Source organism: Artemia sp. Qi Xiang Cuo, chromosome 9 (genome assembly GCF_049724085.1).
Source record: "Artemia sp. Qi Xiang Cuo chromosome 9, ASM4972408v1, whole genome shotgun sequence".
Classification (NCBI taxonomy): Eukaryota; Metazoa; Arthropoda; class Branchiopoda; order Anostraca; family Artemiidae; genus Artemia; species Artemia sp. Qi Xiang Cuo.
In genome coordinates, this window is record NC_142802.1 from 24,568,061 (window position 1) to 24,590,318 (window position 22,258).

General features: G+C 34.8%; 2 protein-coding genes across 5 annotated transcripts in view; one reads left to right on the plus strand and one right to left on the minus strand.

Moving 5' to 3' along the window:
• LOC148948478 (uncharacterized) overlaps positions 1–16,707 on the plus strand; it is a 49,104-nt gene extending 32,397 nt beyond the window's left edge. For both annotated transcript variants that reach the window (XM_089093944.1, XM_089093945.1), the window contains 4 exons: positions 245–441; positions 3,767–4,042; positions 8,506–8,705; positions 16,452–16,707. In XM_089093944.1, the coding sequence (XP_088950070.1) occupies positions 245–441; positions 3,767–4,042; positions 8,506–8,705; positions 16,452–16,543 (765 nt within the window). In that variant the 3' untranslated portion in view covers positions 16,544–16,707. The remainder of the gene's footprint in view (positions 1–244; positions 442–3,766; positions 4,043–8,505; positions 8,706–16,451) is intronic.
• LOC148948479 (uncharacterized) overlaps positions 1–22,258 on the minus strand; it is a 75,247-nt gene that overhangs the window by 23,984 nt on the left and 29,005 nt on the right. Inside the window, exon 1 of one of the 3 annotated variants that reach the window (XM_089093947.1) lies at positions 11,849–11,920. The exons of the other annotated variants lie outside the window; for them this stretch is intronic. The gene's annotated coding sequence lies outside the window, so the exon portion shown is untranslated. Of the gene's footprint in view, positions 1–11,848; positions 11,921–22,258 lie in introns of those variants that run through there. 3 annotated transcript variants of the gene reach the window in all.

The window sequence follows — 22,258 nt, forward strand, 5'->3', positions numbered from 1 at the left end:
ATACGAAATAGAAGAAACCAATCTGTTCACAAAGCTAAATTCAAAATCAGTGAATTTGAATGCTCTAGCCCTTTTTCTTGCTACTTTTGCATTGTCTGACCGTAATGTTGGATGAAAGGTGTTTTGTTTAGGGTTCATATTTTGATGTTCAACAAAGAGACATTTTAGGAGTTTCAGGAAACCCAATATGTTGTTTTTTATATAGTTATTCTGTTTTAAGAACTAAGAAATTATTGAATTTTAGGATTCAGACCTAGAAATTGTAGAAGAACCACCAACCAGTTCTGCACCAAGGCACTTGTCAGAAAATGAAATCTCTATATGCATTGAGGAGGATCATATTCAATTTCAAGAAATGTCGAATAAAAAGGATGTTAAAGGAGAGTACTCTGAGTTCAAATCACATTCCAAAGAAGTTGTCAAAATTAGGCAACCAAAAAAGTGAGCCCCAAAAGTTCTTTTTATGATTTGCAGACAGGCGCGTACGTAGGATTTTTTGGAGGGAGAATAAAAATGCTTTGGTTGAATTGAATGAGAAGTGCCAAGAAATTCAGGAAAATTTAGGATTTAGGGGGTAAGTCTCCCTACCCCTGAGCACGTCCCTGTTTAGAGCAGGATTCTCTCAAGACTGAATACCAAATGTATATCATGATAAAGCTCTAGCTTGAACACCACAAATAACTGAACATTAATTTAAAGGAGCCTGCTTATTGGCAATGGCGAATAAAGCATAAACATGACTTAACTATTGAAAGAATTCACTCGTACTTATTCAGGCCATTCCTATTAACATTAACACAAATTACAATAATACCAGTTCACCCACATTGAAATGAGCCACCAGCAAATGAATTAGCTTTTTGATAACATATTATGGTGATGAAATCAAAACTAAAGTACTTCACAGCAGTATCAGTTTCAGTGCAGTTGTGTGAAAATGCCTGTATATTAGGGTGCCTCGAAGAGAAATTTTCATTGACTAATTTGAAAAAAAAAATCTTGAATAGTCAAGCTCGCCAAAAGTGTTACCTATCCCTTTTAACTCAAAATAAGCAAAAATGGAAAGGTAAGTACCTGATTTATGCATAGGGCTTTGTTTTGAATGTGTCAGTTCTCTCTGGCCCTAGGATTGAATGAATGAATGGATAATTTAATTGCCCTTTATAAATAGAAATAAATTGTCACATAATGGGGTATTTACAAAGAAAAGAGTATAAAGGAAGGCCTACATAACTGACATAAAAATTTTAGGGAAAACAAAGAAAAGGAACTGTGAGTAAATAATTCATTGAAATGCGTTGGCTCCATTTGCAATCTAATGAGGTAGGGAATCGGTGCTCTCCTTCCATAACCATCACAAGAGGGCACACAGATTGTATTTAATTGAGATTCTAATATTACGTGTCCAAGAGCTATACCCCAAATATACTTGGCATACTTATAGAAAAGAGATATAATACGCTTCTGATCACTACCAGTAAAAATAATCCAAAAAAGGCAATAGCGCTAGCACATGGGGGGATATATAAATGCGAACAAATATTACGATTATAACGTCCTTTACAAATTTTAAAGTACCATATGCCTTTTCAGCGAAATTTACGATGAGGCCATCTTGAGTTCCTATCGGTCACATTAAGACCAATAAGGAGCCAAAAGGAAGTCGTTGATTTGGAAGAAAAAAATCACCTGGTCACTGCACTTGATCTCAAACGAAATAGCATCATTACTCTTAGGGTCAAAAACAGGCAGAACACGTTTTTTTTTTCGAAAATGAAATTGACCAAACACAGAAGACGCTCAAACATAACGGACGCTAACCTGCAACACCAATTACGATGTGCAAATACCCAAATTGAGATCGACTTGCAAAAGCTAAGTGAAAAAGTGGAGAAATATATATTGCATTAATGAAATAAACATGTTTTTATTATTTATTTTTTTATTTCGCTTTTCTTTTATTGTGGGCGTCATATATTTTTAACAATGTGCATTTAGTATCATAACTATTATTATATTATCTATCTTTATATATAAAAATAATAGTAAACAGAATTAATGCAAATTCATTATTTTTCTCCAAAAAATATCTATAATAGGTCTGAATCTAATATGGATATATGTAATTTTATATGCGGCCCGCGGAGTTATGATGCATTTTCAAAGTGGCCCGCAAGATAATTTGGGTTGACCACCCCTTGGTCTAGGGGATAGTTAGTTTTGAGTTTCCGTCGAAAAAAAATTTCCGTTTTTATTTTGATTCGTTATTGTGATATACTTATTTTAATGGTGATTTTAATCTATTACCAGTACTATGTTCGCTTTCCAAAAAGGGAATAGTTTTAAATCAATTCAATTTCAGAGATTGAGACTCAGGAAGAGGTTCAGAATGTTCGAAAAAGCATTTTAGAGGGGGAGACCAATTCTGGAGGCTGAGACGAGAGGCTGGATTTATTCTAAAAATATATTCAATTTTGTTCGCCAGAGAGATTTTGCTTTAAGGGAGTTTGTACGTTAGTTGGAAAAAAAAACTTTTTAAATCTGTTTGGTTTTTGCGGTACATCCTAAATGCTTTTATTTCAACCATTAAATGTTTATAAATTTGTGTATACTATAAGTCAGGTTTTGACCAAAAAACCTTGTACGGAATTTACTTCTTTTTTCTTGCATAGTATAGAATTGATAGTGTATATTCTCATAGTAGAGAACATACAGAACGCCTTTTTAAATAAAAAATAGGCTATTTTTAAGATTTTGTTCTTAATTAATATTTGTTGTAGTGATAATTTCTTCTAATATCTACATGACATAAAGAAAGAAAAACGAGCAAAAATGGGGTTTTTAAAGGCCAAATGAAAATACTATTATATACCGAACAATAAAAACGAATAACGAATGAAAATTTTTCATTTCGCGCTGAAGAAGAGAGGCGTTTTTCCCCTTGAAATATTCGCTTTGTTGTGATTTTACAGTATTTGCATTTGGCCTTTAAAAACCCCATTTTTGCTCGTTTCTTTCTTTATGTTATGTCAGGCCAATGTGGTTTAAGAAATTATCTGCATGTTTTGCAACCCATATGGTACTTTTATTTTATTAACTCCTTTGTTATATTTAGCTTCCCTCTTTTAGTGTTGACCGTTGAGTCTTACCTGGTACACGTATAATTAATACGTGTATTTAATAATAATTAATACGTGTTGCCAGAAGAGGTGACCAAATATTTCGTCAAATATTTTTGTAATTTTTCGCTTCTTCGGCTAGCCTGGAAGCTTGGACAGTATGGCAACGTTAAAGAAACTATTAATAATTATGTAGCTGGTGCGGAAGCCGATTTTCAGTTGTCACCACTTGAATATTGGCAGTTATTATCTCTTGATATATTTAGTTCAGCGGAAAAAGAGCTGAAGCTTATTGAAAATGCTGAAACACATGATGAGTTTTGCACAGCATTAGCATCATTATCATTAACAATGGAACATGCAAAAGTTTTCGAAGTAAATTATAGGAAGCTTTAAAGCCTCCTTTGTCCCTCTCCTGCTCTAATTTTCAATGTTTGGTTTATTGTTTTTTTCTCCTTTATACTTTTTTTACCTTTATTTTGGTGGATTTGAAATTCTCTTGAAATTTCGCTTTGTTCAATTATTTGTTTATTCTGCATGAAATGAAAATCTTGAATTTTGAAAAATCTTATATCGTTCGTCAACTTTATTTTTCTTACGGTGACAATTATGTGTAATTAGTGTTGTATTTAAGCCTTCTTTTTTAGAAATGGCAAAGAAGCGTGTGTTCTCAATCGTTTAAAGGATTCAAATTTCTGGTTTAAAGCTGCTATTGCATCTGGTAAATACTATTGCTATAAGATATTCAGTTTGAAGATGGCACCCCCACTGGTATTACTCTCGGCAAAGCCTTGGAATGAAGAAAAAGATGAGGCAGTAACAGATAATTCTTGCACTGAAAAATGGTTTGCTTACAATATTAATTTATGGAGGCTCTGCAGGGAGCCCACAGAAGGAGATTTAATTTACATATCCATGGAGTTGTAAGTTTTATTTCATTTTTTTCGCGCAAATTTGTTGTTCACTTTTTGCTGGGCAATATTTTAATTTCAAAATGTATTTTTATTTATAACCAGGTCTAATAAAAAAAAATCGTTAAGTATCCGACTGACATACTTTAGTATCAAGTAGCCTTTTCTTCTTCTTTTTTCTGATTGATCCTGTATCTGACATTTTTCTATTCGATGTTTCTTATTAATATTGTTGAATTTAATTAACTATGTATGGGTACACAGAGATTTGACCATTGGGGGGATGGGTCACTAGTTTTTTTCTTAGTGATTCAAGGCACGAAACAAAAATATCTTTAAGCCGCTGCTATTAGATTTTTTGAAAGGGCGGGACAGGGAATGATCGTGGTTGCAGCGGTAGCTGTAACCTAGTAAAGGACGAGCCATGACTCATAGTAACGAAAAACAATCCTGTAAAAAGGGGGAATTCCGCCCCAGCTCCTTGAATTTGTAGAGTTTTTATTATGTTGTCCCAGAATCCAAAGGCAAATTTCTCCATTTGCCTTTGCAGAGAACCTGCAGAAAGAACCTGCAGAATTTACGTATCCACAGAGTTATAAGTTTTATTATCATTAACATTAGAAGTGGGAATTTTTTTTGTTTCATTTGATCTACACGATGCCATTTGCTATGCAATACTTGAATTTCAAAGCAGATTTGAATTTCTAATCAGGTTTAAAAAAAAATCGATAAATATCCAAGTGACTTATTTCTGTATCAAGTAGCTTTTTCTTCTTATCTTTTTCTGATTGATCCTTTGTCAAACATTTTTCTATGTGATTTTTTTTTTAATATTTTGTGTTTGATCAACTATGTATAGCTACACAGAAATCCGACTCTTGTGGGTGAGAGGGAGGGGGGGTGTTACGGTTTTTTTTCCTTAGTGTTTCAAAGCGCGAAATTAATGTTTCTTTGAGCCATTTCTATTATATTTTTTTAAGGGGCAGGACATGGCATAATCCTGTAAAGAGGAGGTATTCTGCCCCAGATTCTTGAATTTGCAGAATTTGTTATTGCACTTTTCTAACAACTGTTTTAGAAGAAACAGCTTTAGAGGTGCTTGTGGTAAACCAAGAAGGTTAGAATTTAGTCACAGGTGACTAAGGCGTTTTTTTCTGCCGTTAAAGATCAGTTGTTACTGCTAGAAAGGTTTTTTCTAGGCCTCTAAGATAAGACAAAACGGATTTCATATCAAAAGTTCTACAGTTCAATTGTTATTGCAAGCAAGAAAAGGAGATATGGTCACCTTTGTGAAGACAAAAACAGTCAATGGCCAGAATCCAAACAAAAATCTGGAAACATATGAAACCAATTAGTCTAACGTGCTTAATATTACGCTGTGGGGGGTTTGACTGAAAAGAAGTGATACAGATAAATTTATAAATGCAAGACCGGGGCCCCTCTTTAGCAAAGGAGGAGATATAACTTGTATTATAAGTCATAAATAACTTGATAGTTATCAGGCACAACTTTCTTTTATTTACCAAAATAATATATGTTTCCGCTTAAGTTGAACCAGTTTTTAGTTGGTAGCCTATTTCAAAACCATATTGAGGTGAATTGAGTTTTTGCTAAATAGGAAAGACTATGGAAAATTAATAAGGTTAGGGACTTGGGTCAGTCTAAAAAAAGGAATAATTACAAGGATCAGCTAGTGTTCCTTAATAAAATTTTGAAGCTGACGCTAGGGCTTGACGTTGACAAATACATTGTTTGTAAATTAAACAAAAAATATAGTTTTCAGTCTTGGAATTGTAATGTATATGGACTTTGCTTCGCCGGGATTTTTCTAGTTCGCATTGCTTAGCATTTGGTAAAAAATTTTTAGCCAAATACTTTTTCCATTTGCTCTTTTTCTTCTGTTAAAATAACTTCACCTGTAGTATGCACTCAGTAAAAAAAAAATTCCATCAGCAGAAACGTGTCTTTTTGGTCAGGTGGATCTAGCTGGTTGCTCATGATCCGAATCTAAATGGTTCAAAATCGCTAGGGAATATCTAGGGAATTGCCGCTGTTGATGGCCCCTGAACTTTTGAAATACACTAGTATATCTATCTCATCTTTTCTTTTCTCATAAGATTTTAAATAACACAGTCCTTCAAATGTGCCGTGGCTATCTTTGAAGCAGAGTTGAATAATTTATTCTTGAATCTTACGCAAAAATAGCCTTCCAAGGAATCCTAAAAAAATGACTGTCACAGAGTAGGTCTCTACAACCTATTCAATTATTCTTCCCACCCCCCTCCCTGGTAGATATACCTTGCAGGAATCAGGTATAATTTCATAAACTTGCTAAAATTTTAATGAGAAAATGCTCATTGATTGCTCCCATTTTTTTATTATTATTATTTCTCTGTAACTTTCCAGCATTCTAATCTCAAAAGTTTATTGGGATATTCACAATCGTGAATTTCAATATATGTTTAAATCTATGAATATTCACTAGAAAAAATGTTCTAGTTGATCCTCGTTATCTTCTTGAGAATACAACTCAACACCTTTACAGGTTTTTTCTCCTTCTTTAGAGCTAGATCTTCCGATAAAAGGTACATACCAACTTTAATTGTTTTCTCATCTGGGGACTTTAACCTGCTCATACAGTTAGGAATCATCTTTTTAGATAAAGAGACTGGGAGCACTATTTTGCTCCCCTCCACTAGCGGGTTCTTTATTTCACCATTGTAATAAGTATAATCTTGTATATGTCGTAACTAACGGGGACTTATTTAGATTAAAGCATCTCCTAAGGTGTAAAAAACGGTTAGCTCTATCGTAATGATTCAAAAGGCAGCATGTTGCACCCATAGACATATTGCTTAGTAATAGACCGCAAACAGCCTGAATTTTTGCGAGCTCCGTGCTTTTTCTTTCACGCAGTTAGCAAAGGTATCCTTGGGTTTCTGTAGTACAGCTGTTTAAGCTTATTTTTTCTGTATATTGCACATGTTGCTACTTTAATGGATTAATCCCTGCTTGGTAATACAGGGTCTGAGTTTCGATCCTAGCTTTCCCAATGCCAACGTTCTGCACTCGAGAAAAGGAGATATAGTGTGGAGAAACGCCAAGTACCAGGACTGGTATGAACTTGTTTTTCTTTACGTAGGTATTAATTAAAAAAACTTTTTCCACAAAATAAGTTTTTCAAAGAAAAGTAAAGAACTCCATTAAACAAAAAATGAGCAAAAATAAAGAAAAATAATCTACCAAGTGTGAAACTATCACAAATCAGCATCAATAAATAAATGAAACCCAAAACGAACATAAATTAAAATAAATAACCGAGTCAAACTCAAAACAAGCAGAAATTAATACGAGTTGGGCTTAAAACCCCTATGCCTTCCCAAGGCCAGAACATAATTTGCACTTTACTAAAAAAATATAAATGAATGTGCATTGTCAGTTTAATATGCATATACTGATATTTATTAATCAGATTGTTAATTTTATTTTATTTATTAAAGTTATAAAAGTAAAAACATTTATATTTTTTCAGTAAAGTGCAAATTATGTTCTGGCCTTGGGAAGGGATAGGGGTTTTGAGCCCAACTCATGTTAATTTCTGCTCGTTTTTCGGTAATTTATTGTAATTTCTGTTCGTTTTGGGTTTCATTTATTTATCAATGCTGATTTGTGGTAGTTTTTGGTACTATGCAAACAGGTAGTTGTGGTTTGCAAACAGGAAAGTATTAGTAGAGGAAAAAATCTTTTCTGCTCAAACAGTTCTGAAAATAGCTTGAAAATAGCAATTTTCACAAGTTCAGAGAGGATTGAAAAAAGAAGTACCCCCTCCCACAATGTCCTGTCTTCTTAAAAACGAGTGTTTGTCGATTGGAAACGAATGTTTGCAATTGAATATTTTTTGTTATTTCATTGCTATTTTCGTCTATTTGACTGACAAACTAACAAATGGGACGAATAGAGATTTTGAATAGAAACCATAAAAGGAGCAGAATTTATTTCATATAGGAGGGAGACTGCCCCCTCATCCGACCAGAAATATTCCCAGAAATCAAGAGGATTAGATATCAACTTCACCTTTTTTAATGATTTTTTTTACCTCCCCCCTCCAAAAAAAATGCCCCCACCCCCAAACAAAAGTCCTGGATACGGCCCTTGGGATTATATATCAATTTCTACCTCCACCCTCTCCTTGCCTCTCTTTTAGAACTAGGTATTTTGCAGGAAGGGGGGGCATTTCTTAACACATCAAAATGTGAAATTGATATTTAATTCTTCTTGATTTCTGGGAATGTTTCTGCTCTATGCTGTTATTATAAAAATAAAAAGTAACATTAGACCCCAAAAAGAGTAGAATGTATTCCGTAGAGGAAAGGAACTTGCTTACATAGCTTGTAAGAAAGCTATAGAATTGCTTTAATGATTTTTCTTTTTTAGCTTTTTTAGCTCTTTTAGCTCATCAGAATTTTCTTTTTTAGCTCTGCGACCATGAATTTTAATGGTCGAGATTTCATTTTACCATATTTTATGGATAGACCACCCGAAATCAAATTCTCCAGAAAAGCTTCCCTTCCAATTATTACTACTGTTTATTCAAGCTGTGATGAAGAATCTCATAAAGACTGGGAAGAAAATTCAGATGATAATGCTGAACTTGTCTTCACTGATGTCTTAAAAGGTACTGTACAAAAAGAAACTTATCACTTTATTTTTCGTTTTAATGGCTGGTCTATCTTTACCAGCCATCTGATGGCCAGCCAAACCATCTTGCCAGCCAAAAATTTACATTTAGTTAATTGGATTCTTATGCATTTGGTAGGGATGAATTAAAACGAAGTGATCTATTTGCAAATTTTGTTTTTATATTTAAATTAATAAATTACCCTTGACTGTTATAATCTATGATAAATAACAAAATATTATTTCAGAGAAAAATCGTAAAAGGGATTTCTTGCTTGTGACATAAAAAAGACTTGAAATTTATTTATAAGAATGTAGGCTATGGGAGTTCAGAAGACTCTATACTCCCTCGGGCTCATCCCCTTCCTCCTTATCCTCTTCTGCTTTAAATGGGCTCAATTTACCACATAATTTTCCTTGTTAAAATCCATTCAAATCCAAAATGAACTGCTAGTGCACAAAGATAAGAAATCCATAAATAAGATGGGAATTTATTTTGTCACTTTTGTCATATCTTGAAATCCAATCAAGAAATTGTAAATTTGTTGTTCTGAACAACTAACAAACTTGTCTTATTAATTATAGCAGTATAACAGGTTAAATTGCAAAAACAGAACATATCCTGAATTTGAACAACAGTGATGAAAGTGATTTATTCGCTAATATTGTTAAGAACCAAATGTCACCATGAACGGACAAGGAACGAAAAAATGTAATAAAGGATCGAACGTTACAACGTATAAGTGTAATAAAATGATAAAGAGAATAATTCGATTTGGAAGAGACGGATTGGTGGGGGGGGACTACAATAGGATATGGCTCAAACATTAATATCACCTCTTTAACATTAAGACAGTGTAGTAACTACCGCTGTAACAACATTATTTTGAATTTCAATGAGTATGGTTTGAATTACAGTCGACTAAAATTCCAGAAGTGCTCATCAAAAGGCATTAAAACCATTAGTATGTACCAAGTGCGAATACTGCACATTTTAAACATTTACAACTTCAATATAAGCTTTATGGCCATCTAATTTTTGAATTTAGAAGGAAAAATGATTAATAGACTGATTTACTCCCAAGAAACTACAAAAGTTTAGTTTTTTGACAAATTTAATTCTACAAAACTTCTATTCGAAACACACAAAAAATTCGCTCTAATGATAAGGCTTCCTGTGAAAAAATAGCATGTGGTTAACAGTTACTTTATGCATTGTTTTTGGCAAGTTTCTTCAACTGAAAGTAAGGAGCAACGTTAAACCTTAAAATGAACCGAAATTATTCCATATATAGACTGAGGAAGGGGCTGTCGCAACCTCCGTCTCCCGCCCTTCACGCTAAAGTTTTTTAGTACTTTAAAAAAGCTTCTTATTCTAATTAAACGGTTCTTGTGTTTCAGTAGTCGTTCTGAAGAATCAGGACTAAAGTCAAACTGTAGCGTAAAGAGCGAGGTATTGAGGAGGGGGAAGCCCCCCCCCCTCATTTTTGGAATAAGTTCTGTTCGTTTTAAGCTTCGGTGTTGCTTCTTACTTTCGGTTGGAAAAACTTGTTGTTTTAATTTAATCTCTGATCATTTTTCCAATTAATTATGAAAAACTTTTTCCACAAAATAAGTTTTTCAAAGAAAAGTAAAGAACTCTATTGAACCAAAAATGAGCAAAGATCGAATCAAATAATCTACCAAGCAAAAGGCTACCACATATCAGCATTAATAAATAAATAAAACCCAGAAAGAACAGAAATAACAATAAATAACCGAGTCAAACTCAAAACAAGCAAAAATTACAATAAGTATGGCTCACAACCCCTATATCTTCTCAACGCCAGAAAGTAATTTGCACTTTTACTATTACTATCACATACTATTAGTAGTAGTATGCAATTAGTAGAGTAGTAGTAAAGTAGTAGTATACACAAATCAATTCTTAAGATACACTCTTTTGACAATCTAAATGCACATAGTATCTTTAGTTAGTTCAAATTTGCCATCAATATTCCCTTAAAACTTTACCTTCATAGACTTAGCCTTAATAGTAGTAGTATCATAGTAGTTGGGGTGATAGTAGAAGAAGTAGTTGCAGTTTTAGTGTTGTATTAGTAGTAATAGTAGTAACAGTAGTAGCAGCAGTATTAATAGCTATAGTAGCATGTGCATGTTGCCTTTTGGTCAGTTGAACATTGCTTTCACGCTAAACTGTTCCAAAAATATTGGTGATGTGTGCTTTTGACCCCCCTTTCATTTTAATGCTATAAACCTTACAAGTTGTTGCAATTGAAGTAGTAGTTTAGTAGCAGTAGTAGTATTAGTAAAAGTAGCGGTGGCAGTGACATACATATATTACCTTTTTTTCAATTGATCTTTAAGTTTTCTCTGAAAGTTGCAAGTTAATACCCAAATTCATTCTTGAGATACGCCCTTTTGACAATCTGCATGCACATAGTGTGTTTTGATTTAGTTAAAATTCCCCCTCAATATTCTGTCAAATTTTCACCTTCACACGCGTAGCCTTAATTGTACTAGTATCATAGTGGTATTATAAGTAGTAGGAACAGTAGTAGCAGTAATAATGTATTATTATTAGTAGTAGTAGTAACAGTAGTAGTAGCAGGTACATTTTACCTTTCGGTCAATTGAACATCCCACTCATGATGTCCCTGGAGTTTCATCTTGATACAATAGGCCGTTTCAAAAATATTGCTGATACACCCATATCAGCAATCTGTATGCACATATTATGTTTTGAATTAGTTCAACTTTCCCCTCGAAGTTTCCTTAGATGTTAATTTCGATATCCTCAGCCTTAGTAGTACTTTTATCCTTAGTAGCCTTAGTAGTAGTTTTAGTGATAGCAGTGGTAGTAGTAGTTGCATGCAAATATTGCCTTTTTGGTCAATTGATCATCTCCCTGATCATTTCCTGAAAATTACAAATTAATATACTCTGTCATTCCTGAGTTACGCCCTTTTGACAACCCATATACACGTAACATGTATTGATTTATTTCAACAATCCCCTCAATATTCCTTGAAAGACTCGCCTTAATGCCCTTCATATTTTGGGAAAGTAGAATTCAAACATATATACCTTTCCTCTATTATATATACTATATGTAAATAATGAACAAATTGCCTTACTTACAGCTCTTGCCCTCAGGCCTAGGGGAGGGGGGTGACATCCCCAAATGAATAATTACTTAACCTTTCAACGATTCTGAAAAAATATAGATGTCTCAAAACTTTGTTTAGTTGTTTGTTTTGGGAAATGATGGGCGTGGGGGGGGGGGGAGGTGGTTACTCTCAAATCACTTTTGACTCTTAAAAAGGAAACTAACTTCCAGTTTCAAATAAAATGAACCCCATCTGAAGTTTATACCACCACCCGTTCCTTAAGAACCTCATAGGCTCCCAGGGCATAAATTACAGCCTTAGGGGTTTTTGTCAAATCTGAAGGCATTGTTATATGTTTTTTGGACTATTTTGAACAAAATGGCTGTCACAATTTCAATCAGATGAGTTTGGTGAAGAGGACTATTTGGGGGGGCTAGTTGCCCTCCATCACTTTGACTCTAAAAAGGAAACTAGAAATTCCAATTTTCAACCGAATAAGCCAGCTCTAAAGTTTATACAACCATCCTTTCAATAAAACCTTAAATACCCTTGGGGTATAATTTATAACCCTCGCCCTGAGGGCTTTTAAAGGGGGGTGTCATCCTCAAAGATATAATTTCTGGACCTTTCAACTGCGCTGAACAAAATTTCTATCTCAAAATTTTGATTTGATGTGAACGAACGATTTTATTATCAAACACCTTACACGGTCATGTCGATAAGCAGCAGCTCTTGTCATAATAAAGTATAAAGCACTATACATGTAGAAATCATAGCCATATCCATCGTCATACCAATTTATACGTTGATTCGAAATATCATAGAGTAAAAGTAAAACCTAAGACATTGAAATATTTAACTATATGTAAAAAGAGAAAAAAAGTTCAAATTAAAAAAAAAAAACTTTGAAAAACAAAACGAATAAAAAGAATAATGAACTAAAGCAAATAAATATGTACAATTATTGACGAGTGAGTGCAGCATTAAATATATTGACGAATGAGGGAACAAAACTACTTGCGTAACGCATATGCCGTGCTGGTAACGTCTGAACTTTTGGTACCGGTTTAGCTACTTGTCGCGGAAACTGTTGGTGCGAAGGGAGATGCTCAGGGGGGAGGATTTTACGAAGCCGCGGATTTACTAAAATACCAAAACCAAATTTGAAACACAATTCATCAGGGCGTGTCAAAAGAGTTGTAAGGGAGATTGTTTTAAAAGGAACAATAGGGGACTTTGGGGGATTTAGACACTACCAGAAGAGCTCAGTATTGGATCCTTTCCAGGCAGCTCTTCTGGTCTGAAGCCAGGCTGCAATGCAAAATGGGACAAGCATATTCTACCAGCAGTCTGACAAATGTAAGAAATATACGCAATAGGTGGGGGGTTGGGACACCATGACAAGCAAGGAGTTTTAAGGAAAAGATACCCAGGTTTGCCCGTTTGATCATCTCCTTTGTCTGTTTTTACCACTTCAGGTCAAGTATGAGATATATTCCTAAGAGGGGTATTTGGGGTGGGGGGTAGGGGTGGCTAGTTCCTCTCCGTCACTTTTGACTCTTAAAAGGGAACTATACATTTTTATTTTCAACCAAGTGAGCCTCCTCTATAGTTTATACAACCATCTGTTCCACATAAACCTTAATTGCCCCGGGGCATAACTTACTTATCTTGCCCTCGCGCTCTGGGGGTTTGTTTCAAGCCCAAAAGCCTTTTTTATTAGCTTTTGGGCTATTTTGAATAAAATGGCACTCAAAATTTCTATTGGTTGCATTTTGGGAAAATACGACGTGCGTGGGGGAGGGGGAGAGGCTGCCCTCCGATCACTTTGATTCTTAAAAAAAAACACACTAAAACTTCTGATTATTAATCTAAAGAGCCCCCTCTGAAGTTTATACGATAACCCTTTCTATAAAAAAAACCTTATATGCCCCTAGGGCATAACTTACAACCCTCGTCCAAAGGGTTGGGGGGGGGGGGGGGGTTATCATCCTCAAAGACATAATGCCAGGACGTTTTAATTACGCTGAACAAAATGACTATCTCAAAATTTTGAGAGGATGTGTTTGGGGAAATGATGGGTGTTGGAGGGGAATCGGCCCTCCAGTCATTTTCGACTATTAAAAAGGGCTCTAGCCCTCTCAATTTCCAATCGAATGAGCCCCTTTTGAAGTTTCTACGATAACTCCTTCGATACGAAGTGCCCTGGTCTGTACCAAAAACCAAAAAATTTAAATACATTGTGCCAACATCGTTCTTTACTTAGGCAGCGCTATTGCGCTGACTATGATAATGCCAGGAAATCCGCCTCCCCCTCCATGGATAACTTCCACCACGACAAATTCCTCCATGAAAATTTCCTCTAGAGTAAAATTCCCTCTCCGGGAAATCCCCAGGACAATTTCATCCTCGCTAAAAATCCCCCCCCCCAAAAAAAAAATTCTTGCGGATAAATTCACCTGGAAAATTCTTCGTAGCCTACTTTAATTTGTTTTTACTCATTTTTATCTAATTCAGACTTGTTTTTATTTAATTTCTGGTAGTTTTCAAATCATGCCGAAAATACCCCCCCCCCCCTCCGTAGAAATTTTTTCCGAGTAATCCCCTTCCCCCCCCACCCCACCATTGGAAAGTTTCTCCCATAGAAAAATTCCCCATGGAGAATTTTACGCGGAAAATCCTTCTCCCACGGAAAAGTACTCCAGAAGAATCCAACTCCTCTGAAAATTTCCCCTGAACAATTCTCCCGAAACATCTCCACATGTAAAATTGAGTCGCCAAAAAGAAAGCAAGACAAAAAAAAAAGAATTTCGAATGGGAGTTTTGGCAAATATCCCTAGTGTAAAATTTCCCCTGGAAAGTTTACCCCCGGAAACTTCCCTCCCCATGGAAATTTCTCCCCGTGGAATGTTCACCTCCCCCGAAAGTTATATGTATGCATCGCAATAACAAACATGCATATAAACAATGGACAAATTTCATAACTTACTGCCCTATCCCCAGAGGCTGTGAGGGGTTGTCCCATCACCATCCCTAAATTTTGATCGGATAACTTTGAGGAAAAAAAGGATGTGGAGGAGGGCTAGTCGCTCAAATCTTTTTGGTCACTTAAAAAGGGCACTAGAACTTTGAATAACCGTTGGAATGAACCCTTGCCCAATTTTTTAGATGGGAGCTTAAAACCTCTTCAGTAGGGTTCTCTCTTCCTCTGAATCTGACGGTGCGATTTTCATTAAGATTCCTTGACTTCTCTGGGTGGGGGGGGGGGGTCTTTCCTTTTCCGAAAACAACACAAATTTTCTCAGGATCTTAGCTTTTGATGGGTGACATTAAACTTTTGAGGAATCAGCATTGAACGCCAATTCTTTGACGTATGTATTGTTATCAGAGTTCTGTTTTTTAGAGTTTCAGTTACTATTGGGCACAGTCGCTCCTTACAACATTACAAGAAAGAAACAAAATGTTTCGGAGGATACTTAAATTTGTGATTTTCAGTCTAATTTTACTATTTTAATAGGACACTTTTTTTCAAAACTTTTCTTTTAGATTCTATTTCATTCAACCACATAGAGATTGGATCCATAAGTAAATGTTTTTAAATGGACATTGGTATTTTTTTAAGTAATCTGTTTAGTTTGGTCAAGCAGCATTTTGAATTGGCGAATCAGTAAATGACTTAACGATTGGTTTTCAGTACATTTAAAGGAAATTGATTTAAGAAGCATAAAATATAGATATCAGGTTGAATTAAGATTGGCCGTTTAAAATATAAAGATATCATTTTCTGTTAGGACAATTTTTGATACTATTTTTTTCAGTAAAGCGCAAATGACGCTCGGGTCCTTAGAGGACCTAAGGGGGCGGTAGCCCTGCTCATTTTGTCCATTTTGAATTTCATCTATTCATTTAAAATAGTATCAGGTACTTTTAAGCTTAATGTGGTTATTTATTTTAATTTCTGTTCCTTTTTTTATTTATTCATACATTTTAATTTTTGTTCGTTTGAAGTTTTTAATTAACTTTGGGTTTAGTATGGGTTAATTTCATGAATATTTGTAAAGTTTTTTAAGTTTTTTTGCTTAAGAATTAAGATGTTGGATTGAAAAAAAAAATTGGGGTGCACCCCACAAGCTGTTCCCAAGATATTCGAAATTCGTTATCTGATAAATAAGGATCACATAGTGTCTTTCGATTAATCAGGCAATTTTCACTGAGGCTCATAGCCCATAATACATAAAAGGGTCGTAAACAAAGTAAAAAAAAAATTACCGTCCCATTCCCTTCTGTCTCTTAAATTTGAATCAAATTTTTTGGTCTACTTGGCCTCACCGATACGCTCTTAAATTTGAACTTAATCCCTCAAGATATTGCAGATACGCTATTTTACTAACCTGGATACACAAAGTGTCGTTCGATTTACCTTTTTATTTAATCATGAATTTATTTATATCCAAAATGGGCGTATAGCGAATAAACTTTAAAGTTGATTGGACAAACAAAATATATGTCCCCCCTCCCTATTTTTCCAGTATATAAGTAAAATAATTTTAAATTACAAATATTGCAACTAGAAGTCATGTTTTCTAGTTATTCAATCAAACAGTGTAAATTTGTAATTATTGGTTTATTTTCAGATAATGGCTCCCAGCTTTCATGTGTTAGCCGAAATGAAGAAGAATGTGAACTGTTTGGCCCCTTGGGATCTGATTGGTTCTCGCAAATTTAACTTAGATGTCCCCTAGTCTCATGTGGAGTCTCATATTAGTATTAAAGCAGATCAAGTCCAGAAAGTATCTTTTTAGATACAAACTCCCGAAGTTAAGTGCCAAGAGTTAGATTCTTGACATGTGGTAATTATAATAGAAAATCAGCGAACGATTATAAAAACAATTTTTTTTTTTATAATTATATGATGGCGTGTGGACTATTTTACAGCCTTTTACTCCTTTGAAATCAAACGGAAATCTTTAATTGTTGAGCACTAGTTCATGACAAGCAATTTTTTAAAACCCTGCTCTGTTCGCAGCCTTCCTAGCATAAAGCGTTTTCAGCAGAGAGAGTTTTAACCATATTTTTCGGCTCTAAAACCCGCTGAGCCTGAAAAGGAGACTTACGGTGGAACCTGTTGAACGTTATAGATATTCTACTGGCCAGCCCAAAGAGGTCTTAGCTTGGTTTGTATACTCACATAAGAAGAAGAAGAAAATAGTCGACTGAATCGAAACTTTAGAAATATTTAATCTCCAGCTTGTAAATAGAAAAATCGGTACTGGTGCGTTATATGGACACTTTTATATATTGTACAAGGAAACCAGTCACGAAAAAACCACCAGACGGGTTAATTGCAAGAGACCGCTATAGAGAAATGCAATGCAAAGCGTGGTTTTTATTGCGTTTACGATACTTAAACTGTTGTTTTTTGGGGTTTAGGGGGGGGGGAAGGTACCTAGATTAGGTTAGGTTACGTATTTAATATATGCTATGCTTTGGTGGCCTGTGTTTACCCCCCCCCCCCCGGAAAATACCCCCCCGGAAAATAACCCTCCCCCCCCCCCAAAAAAAAAAATACCCCCCGTGGAAAATAAGGCTTTCCAAGTTTGAGAATTTTATTTGAGTATTATTTTTATAATTTCCGTAGGGGGGGGGGGACTTTTAGTACTTGTGTATTATGCGCCACTCACTCAAGTTTACGCTATGTAAAATTCGAGAACACACCGTTTTTTTTTGTTAGTTTCTTCGTTACTTTAGAAATAAATTTGGGCTTTAGATTTGCACATTAGGGGGGGGGGGGTTAAACATAACAGGTCTGTATGCAATATGTGTTTGGTACAATTATTCTGCATATTAGATAGATAGACAAATAAGTGTATTTTAAAGCCAAATGTACGGCCATGAACACAGTAAAATAACATAAATGAATATAGTGGTTGGGAGAATTTTAAATAGTTTCCAGGAGATGAAATTTTAAGAAGAAATTTTACGCTGAGTGAATTTGCAAGAATTTATATACGTAATTTCTTTGTGTCTTGCTTTCTCTTTGCCGATTTAATTTTACGCGTGGGGATGTTAAGGGTAATTTTCCGTGGTAAATCTTCGCCAGGATTGAATTGTCCAGAGGATATTTTTGTGGGGAGGGGTATTTTTGTGGGGGAGGGCATTTTTTTTTGGGGGGGGGGGAGGTCAAACACCCCCCCCCCATTCACTATCATTTTCAATACACATCCAATCAAAATTTTGAGACAGCTATTTTTTTTCAGCGTGGTAGAACCAGTGGCGGATCCAGGGGGGCGAGGGGGCGCCCCCCCCCTAGCGTAGTCTAAAGTAGTGTAATATACTTAATACACGCAAATTTGCATTAATTGAACTTGCTCCTAACGCAAGTTTATCGGATCAACCTATTTTGAGCCCCCCCCCCCCTAAAAATTTTTTTATCGGATCAACCTATTTTGCCCCCCCCTCAACTGGATCCACCCCTGGCTAGAACAGTCCAGCATCTATGTCTCTAGGAATATTGGATATGTCAATCCCTCACCTTACAATTATAGAATTGGTGGATTATGCTTTAAAACTAAATGTTGCTTTAAAACTAAAATCAATGGGCACTCTGTGTATGGTTGCCAATAAAAAACCTCAGCTTTATATCGAGAACGAGTAGATGTATTATTTAGAAACTTTTGGGGCTACTACTGTTACTACTTTTGCTCTTACAACTTAAATAAATCAAAAAGTGTAAGTGTATCTAGGTTGTCAAAGAGCATAGATAGAATTTTTTTGGCAATGATATTAATTTTTATTTTTCACTTCAACTTGAGGAGGTATAAACTTAAATTAAACAATACTACTTGTTATCAGAATTAAAAATTGTTGAACAATTTTTTCCAAAATACAAATAACAAGCCAAACTATGGTTTCTTATAGAAAAAAAAACAAAAAGATATATATTTTTTTTTGCATAAAAAAACTTTTTCCTTAGGGTTATTGGATATTTCAACCCCCCCCCCCCACAATTAAGCAATTGGTGTATTATGCTTTAAAACTAAATAAAGTTCTGCATCAGAACTAAAAATTGTTCAAAAAGTTTCTCCAACATGCAAATAACAAGCCAAACCATGGATGCTTAAAGAAAAAAAAACCGAAGACATAAAATATTATTTTTTCCATCAAAAAGACTATGTCAATAAAAAATGAACATAAATTAATTTCCATAGCTTTTTCCACAAAAAAAGTTCTTAAAAAAAAATAAAGAGCTCCACTGACCAAAAATTGAGCAGAAATAAAGTCAAATAACCTTCCAAGCGTAGAGCTACTATAATCAATAAATAAATAAAACTCGAAACGAACAGAAATTAAAATAAATAACCGAGTTAAAGTCAAAAGAAGCAAAAAGGGTGACGGTATCTGTTTGCAATGAAGGATTTTCTTTCAAGATTTAGTTATATAGTAATTCTTAATCTTTGGTTGATTCGAAAAGATGAGTAGAATATTTTAGATATTTTCCAGAGAAAATGCAGTTTTAGGAGCTTTTTCGAACCTTTGAATGCACATCGTCTGTGTCAGGTTCTGTCTATCGTTGCATTAGATAGATAGATAATTTAATAGTGACTGAACCGGAAAGCCGGTATTTTTCAACTACAAAAACTGTAAAACACTAAATAGAGAGAAATAAACACAATAAAAACCAGAAAGGAGAAAAAAAATGACTAGGAACTAAAAATAAGCATATCACTTTAGAAACCAACTATGAACATTGATCAAATCGGGCCGTATCAATAAAAAATTGAATCACTAGAGAACAAGTAAGCTTGCAAATACAAATCGACAGGAAAAAAGATTAACAATTCATTTAAACAATTTATCAAATGCGAGCGAGAAAAAAAATAATTGGCACATTCAAAGAGGACGTGATAACAATTTTCAACACCACCACACGAGCAGAGTGGAGTGTCACTTTTCCCAATTCTGTTTGGTTTAGGAAATAATTTCGGTGGCTATGTCCAGTTATAAATTGGGTTAAGTAAGGAGACGGGCTAAAATTTTTAAAAGACAAAAGATCATCCTTATTACGAAAAAAGTTCATCGTCCAGGTACTGACGGAATTCTCAAACCTCTGATACCATTTATGATAAATTGCATTAGTCAAAACGGTACGGGGGACAGAAAGAAAGGGAGGGGTATTTTTTTGTATTATAATATCTGTGCCCAAAAATTGAGCAGCTAATTAATCAGTAAATATACTGTGATCAACAGAATGGTGGAATAATAGAAAATACTGGGGGGGGGGGGGAGAAATTTGGCCCGACATAAGGACGATTTTTATTAAGGTAACGTAGCAATGATATTTCAATAGCTCGATAGTCAATTGGAAGTACACCGTAAATGGCGGCTATGACCTCACTTGAGGCAGTTCTGAAAGCTGAAAGTAGGGCTTTCCTTATATGTGTTTTCCTGATTAAAAAAACGCGCCTTGGCCTCTATCTCCTGAGTGGTAAGGAAAAGGGGTCGTGTGAAAAAGTGATTTTCTTTGACATTTTTCTAGGTTGAAGAAACATTGCCAAAAAAAGAAGGTTGAAAGAGAGAACAAGGAGGTTGTTTAAAATAGAGAAGGTAATCGGGAAGAGCTGGAACCAATCAGGAATGAAGTTGCAATATAATTTATACTTTTAAAGACATTAATTAAAAAAACTTTTTCCACAAAATAAGTTTTTTAAAGAAGTAAAGAACTCCATTAAAGAAAAACTGAGCAAAAATAAAATCAAATAATCTACCGAGCGTGAAACTACCACAAATCAGCACCGATAAATAAATGAAACCCAAAACGAACAGAAATTACAATAATAACCGAGTCAAACTCAAAACGAGCAGAAATTAACATAAGTTTGGCTCAAAACCCCTATGCCATCCCAAGACCAGAACATAATTTGCAATTTACTGAAAAAATATAAATGTTTTTACTTTTATAACTTCAGTAAATCACATAATATTAACATTTTGATTACTAAATATCAGTATATGTATATTAAACTGACAATGCACATTCATTTGTATTTTTTCAGCAAAGTGCAAATTATATTCTGGTCTTGGGAAGGCCAGAATTCCGCCATCTTAGGAACGGATAAAGCTATTAAGTTGAAACTTAAAGACCTTTTGAGGGGAATTTATAACTAAATATGGATGTTGAAATGCAATATATATACGATGGCTAAGGACATTAAGGCGAAACCATCAAGGGATATTGCAAGTATATTGAACAAAATCAATATGTACTCTATGCATGCAGTTTTTCAAAATGGCATTTGAACAATATCTGAAAAACAGCTAAAAGCAACAAATTGAACAGTTGAGGGCTGTTACTACTACTAGTTATGCAATTATTACTACTGCTATTGTGACTTTCAAACTGTGACTGCTTTTACATGTTTGAATTGTGACTATTTGCAACTGAAAATACTTGTGAAATGACTGATTGCGACTGCGACCCCAGTTAATTGTAACTACAATTGCCAGTGCATATGACTTTGACTGCATCAAGTACTTTGCTATAGCAAACAACAAGACAACTCCTCAAAACTGCAGCAATACCAAAAAGACAGGGATAGACTGGCTGGTAGGTTTTCGAGCTTAAATCCACAACTGTTACTACGCAAGCCTGAACCCACCATCTTGGGTCATGCAACGAGCATTAACAGAGTCAACAGTAAACTATTCTTCTCAAAGCCGGAGTCAGTTCTTGAAAAGGTTCCTTTTAATGCAAGTGACATATATAACTGTAAGGAATATTCTGTGATAACAGTTCATATTCCTCCTAAAGTGTTTAGAGAGAGGGATCAGATGATGTTGTGCAAGGCAACATCAACAGAGAGAGCTGTCCTTGTGATCATGATTGGGACTATTTCTGCAAGCAGTCAGTATTTACCACTTTAATTTATATTTCAAAAGAAAAGTTTTCAGCCTCACATGCTAATTGGTGCTCCAGAAAACTCAGCAGATGGAGTCTCACCATCCAGTTGGATCAGTCAAGATCTATTTTGAAATATATTCATCACCTCAAGGATATATTCACATCGATTATTTTCCAAATTGCAAGAAAGCAGTAGAAGAAGCTGGTATAAATTTTCTTTGGCAAAATACTAAAATGAAAAGTGCATTAATACAAGCTCAAACTGAGTTTGAAAACTGGGTTCCTGATTTCACAAAGATCTCACGTAAGATGAATGTTTTCGAAACCCCCTTTGCAGTGGATACCAGTAATGTACCAAATGATTTGCGAATCAATGCGATATATTTGCAAAGTGATATCACACTTAAAATAGCTTTTAAGAAAAAAATCAGCTTGGTTGATTCCTATGGAAGTTTGCCTTCTGAAAACTACAAGGAATTAAAAAGGTTTGCTGAGCAACTAATTACTATGTTTGGTAGCACATATATTTGTGAACAAACTTTT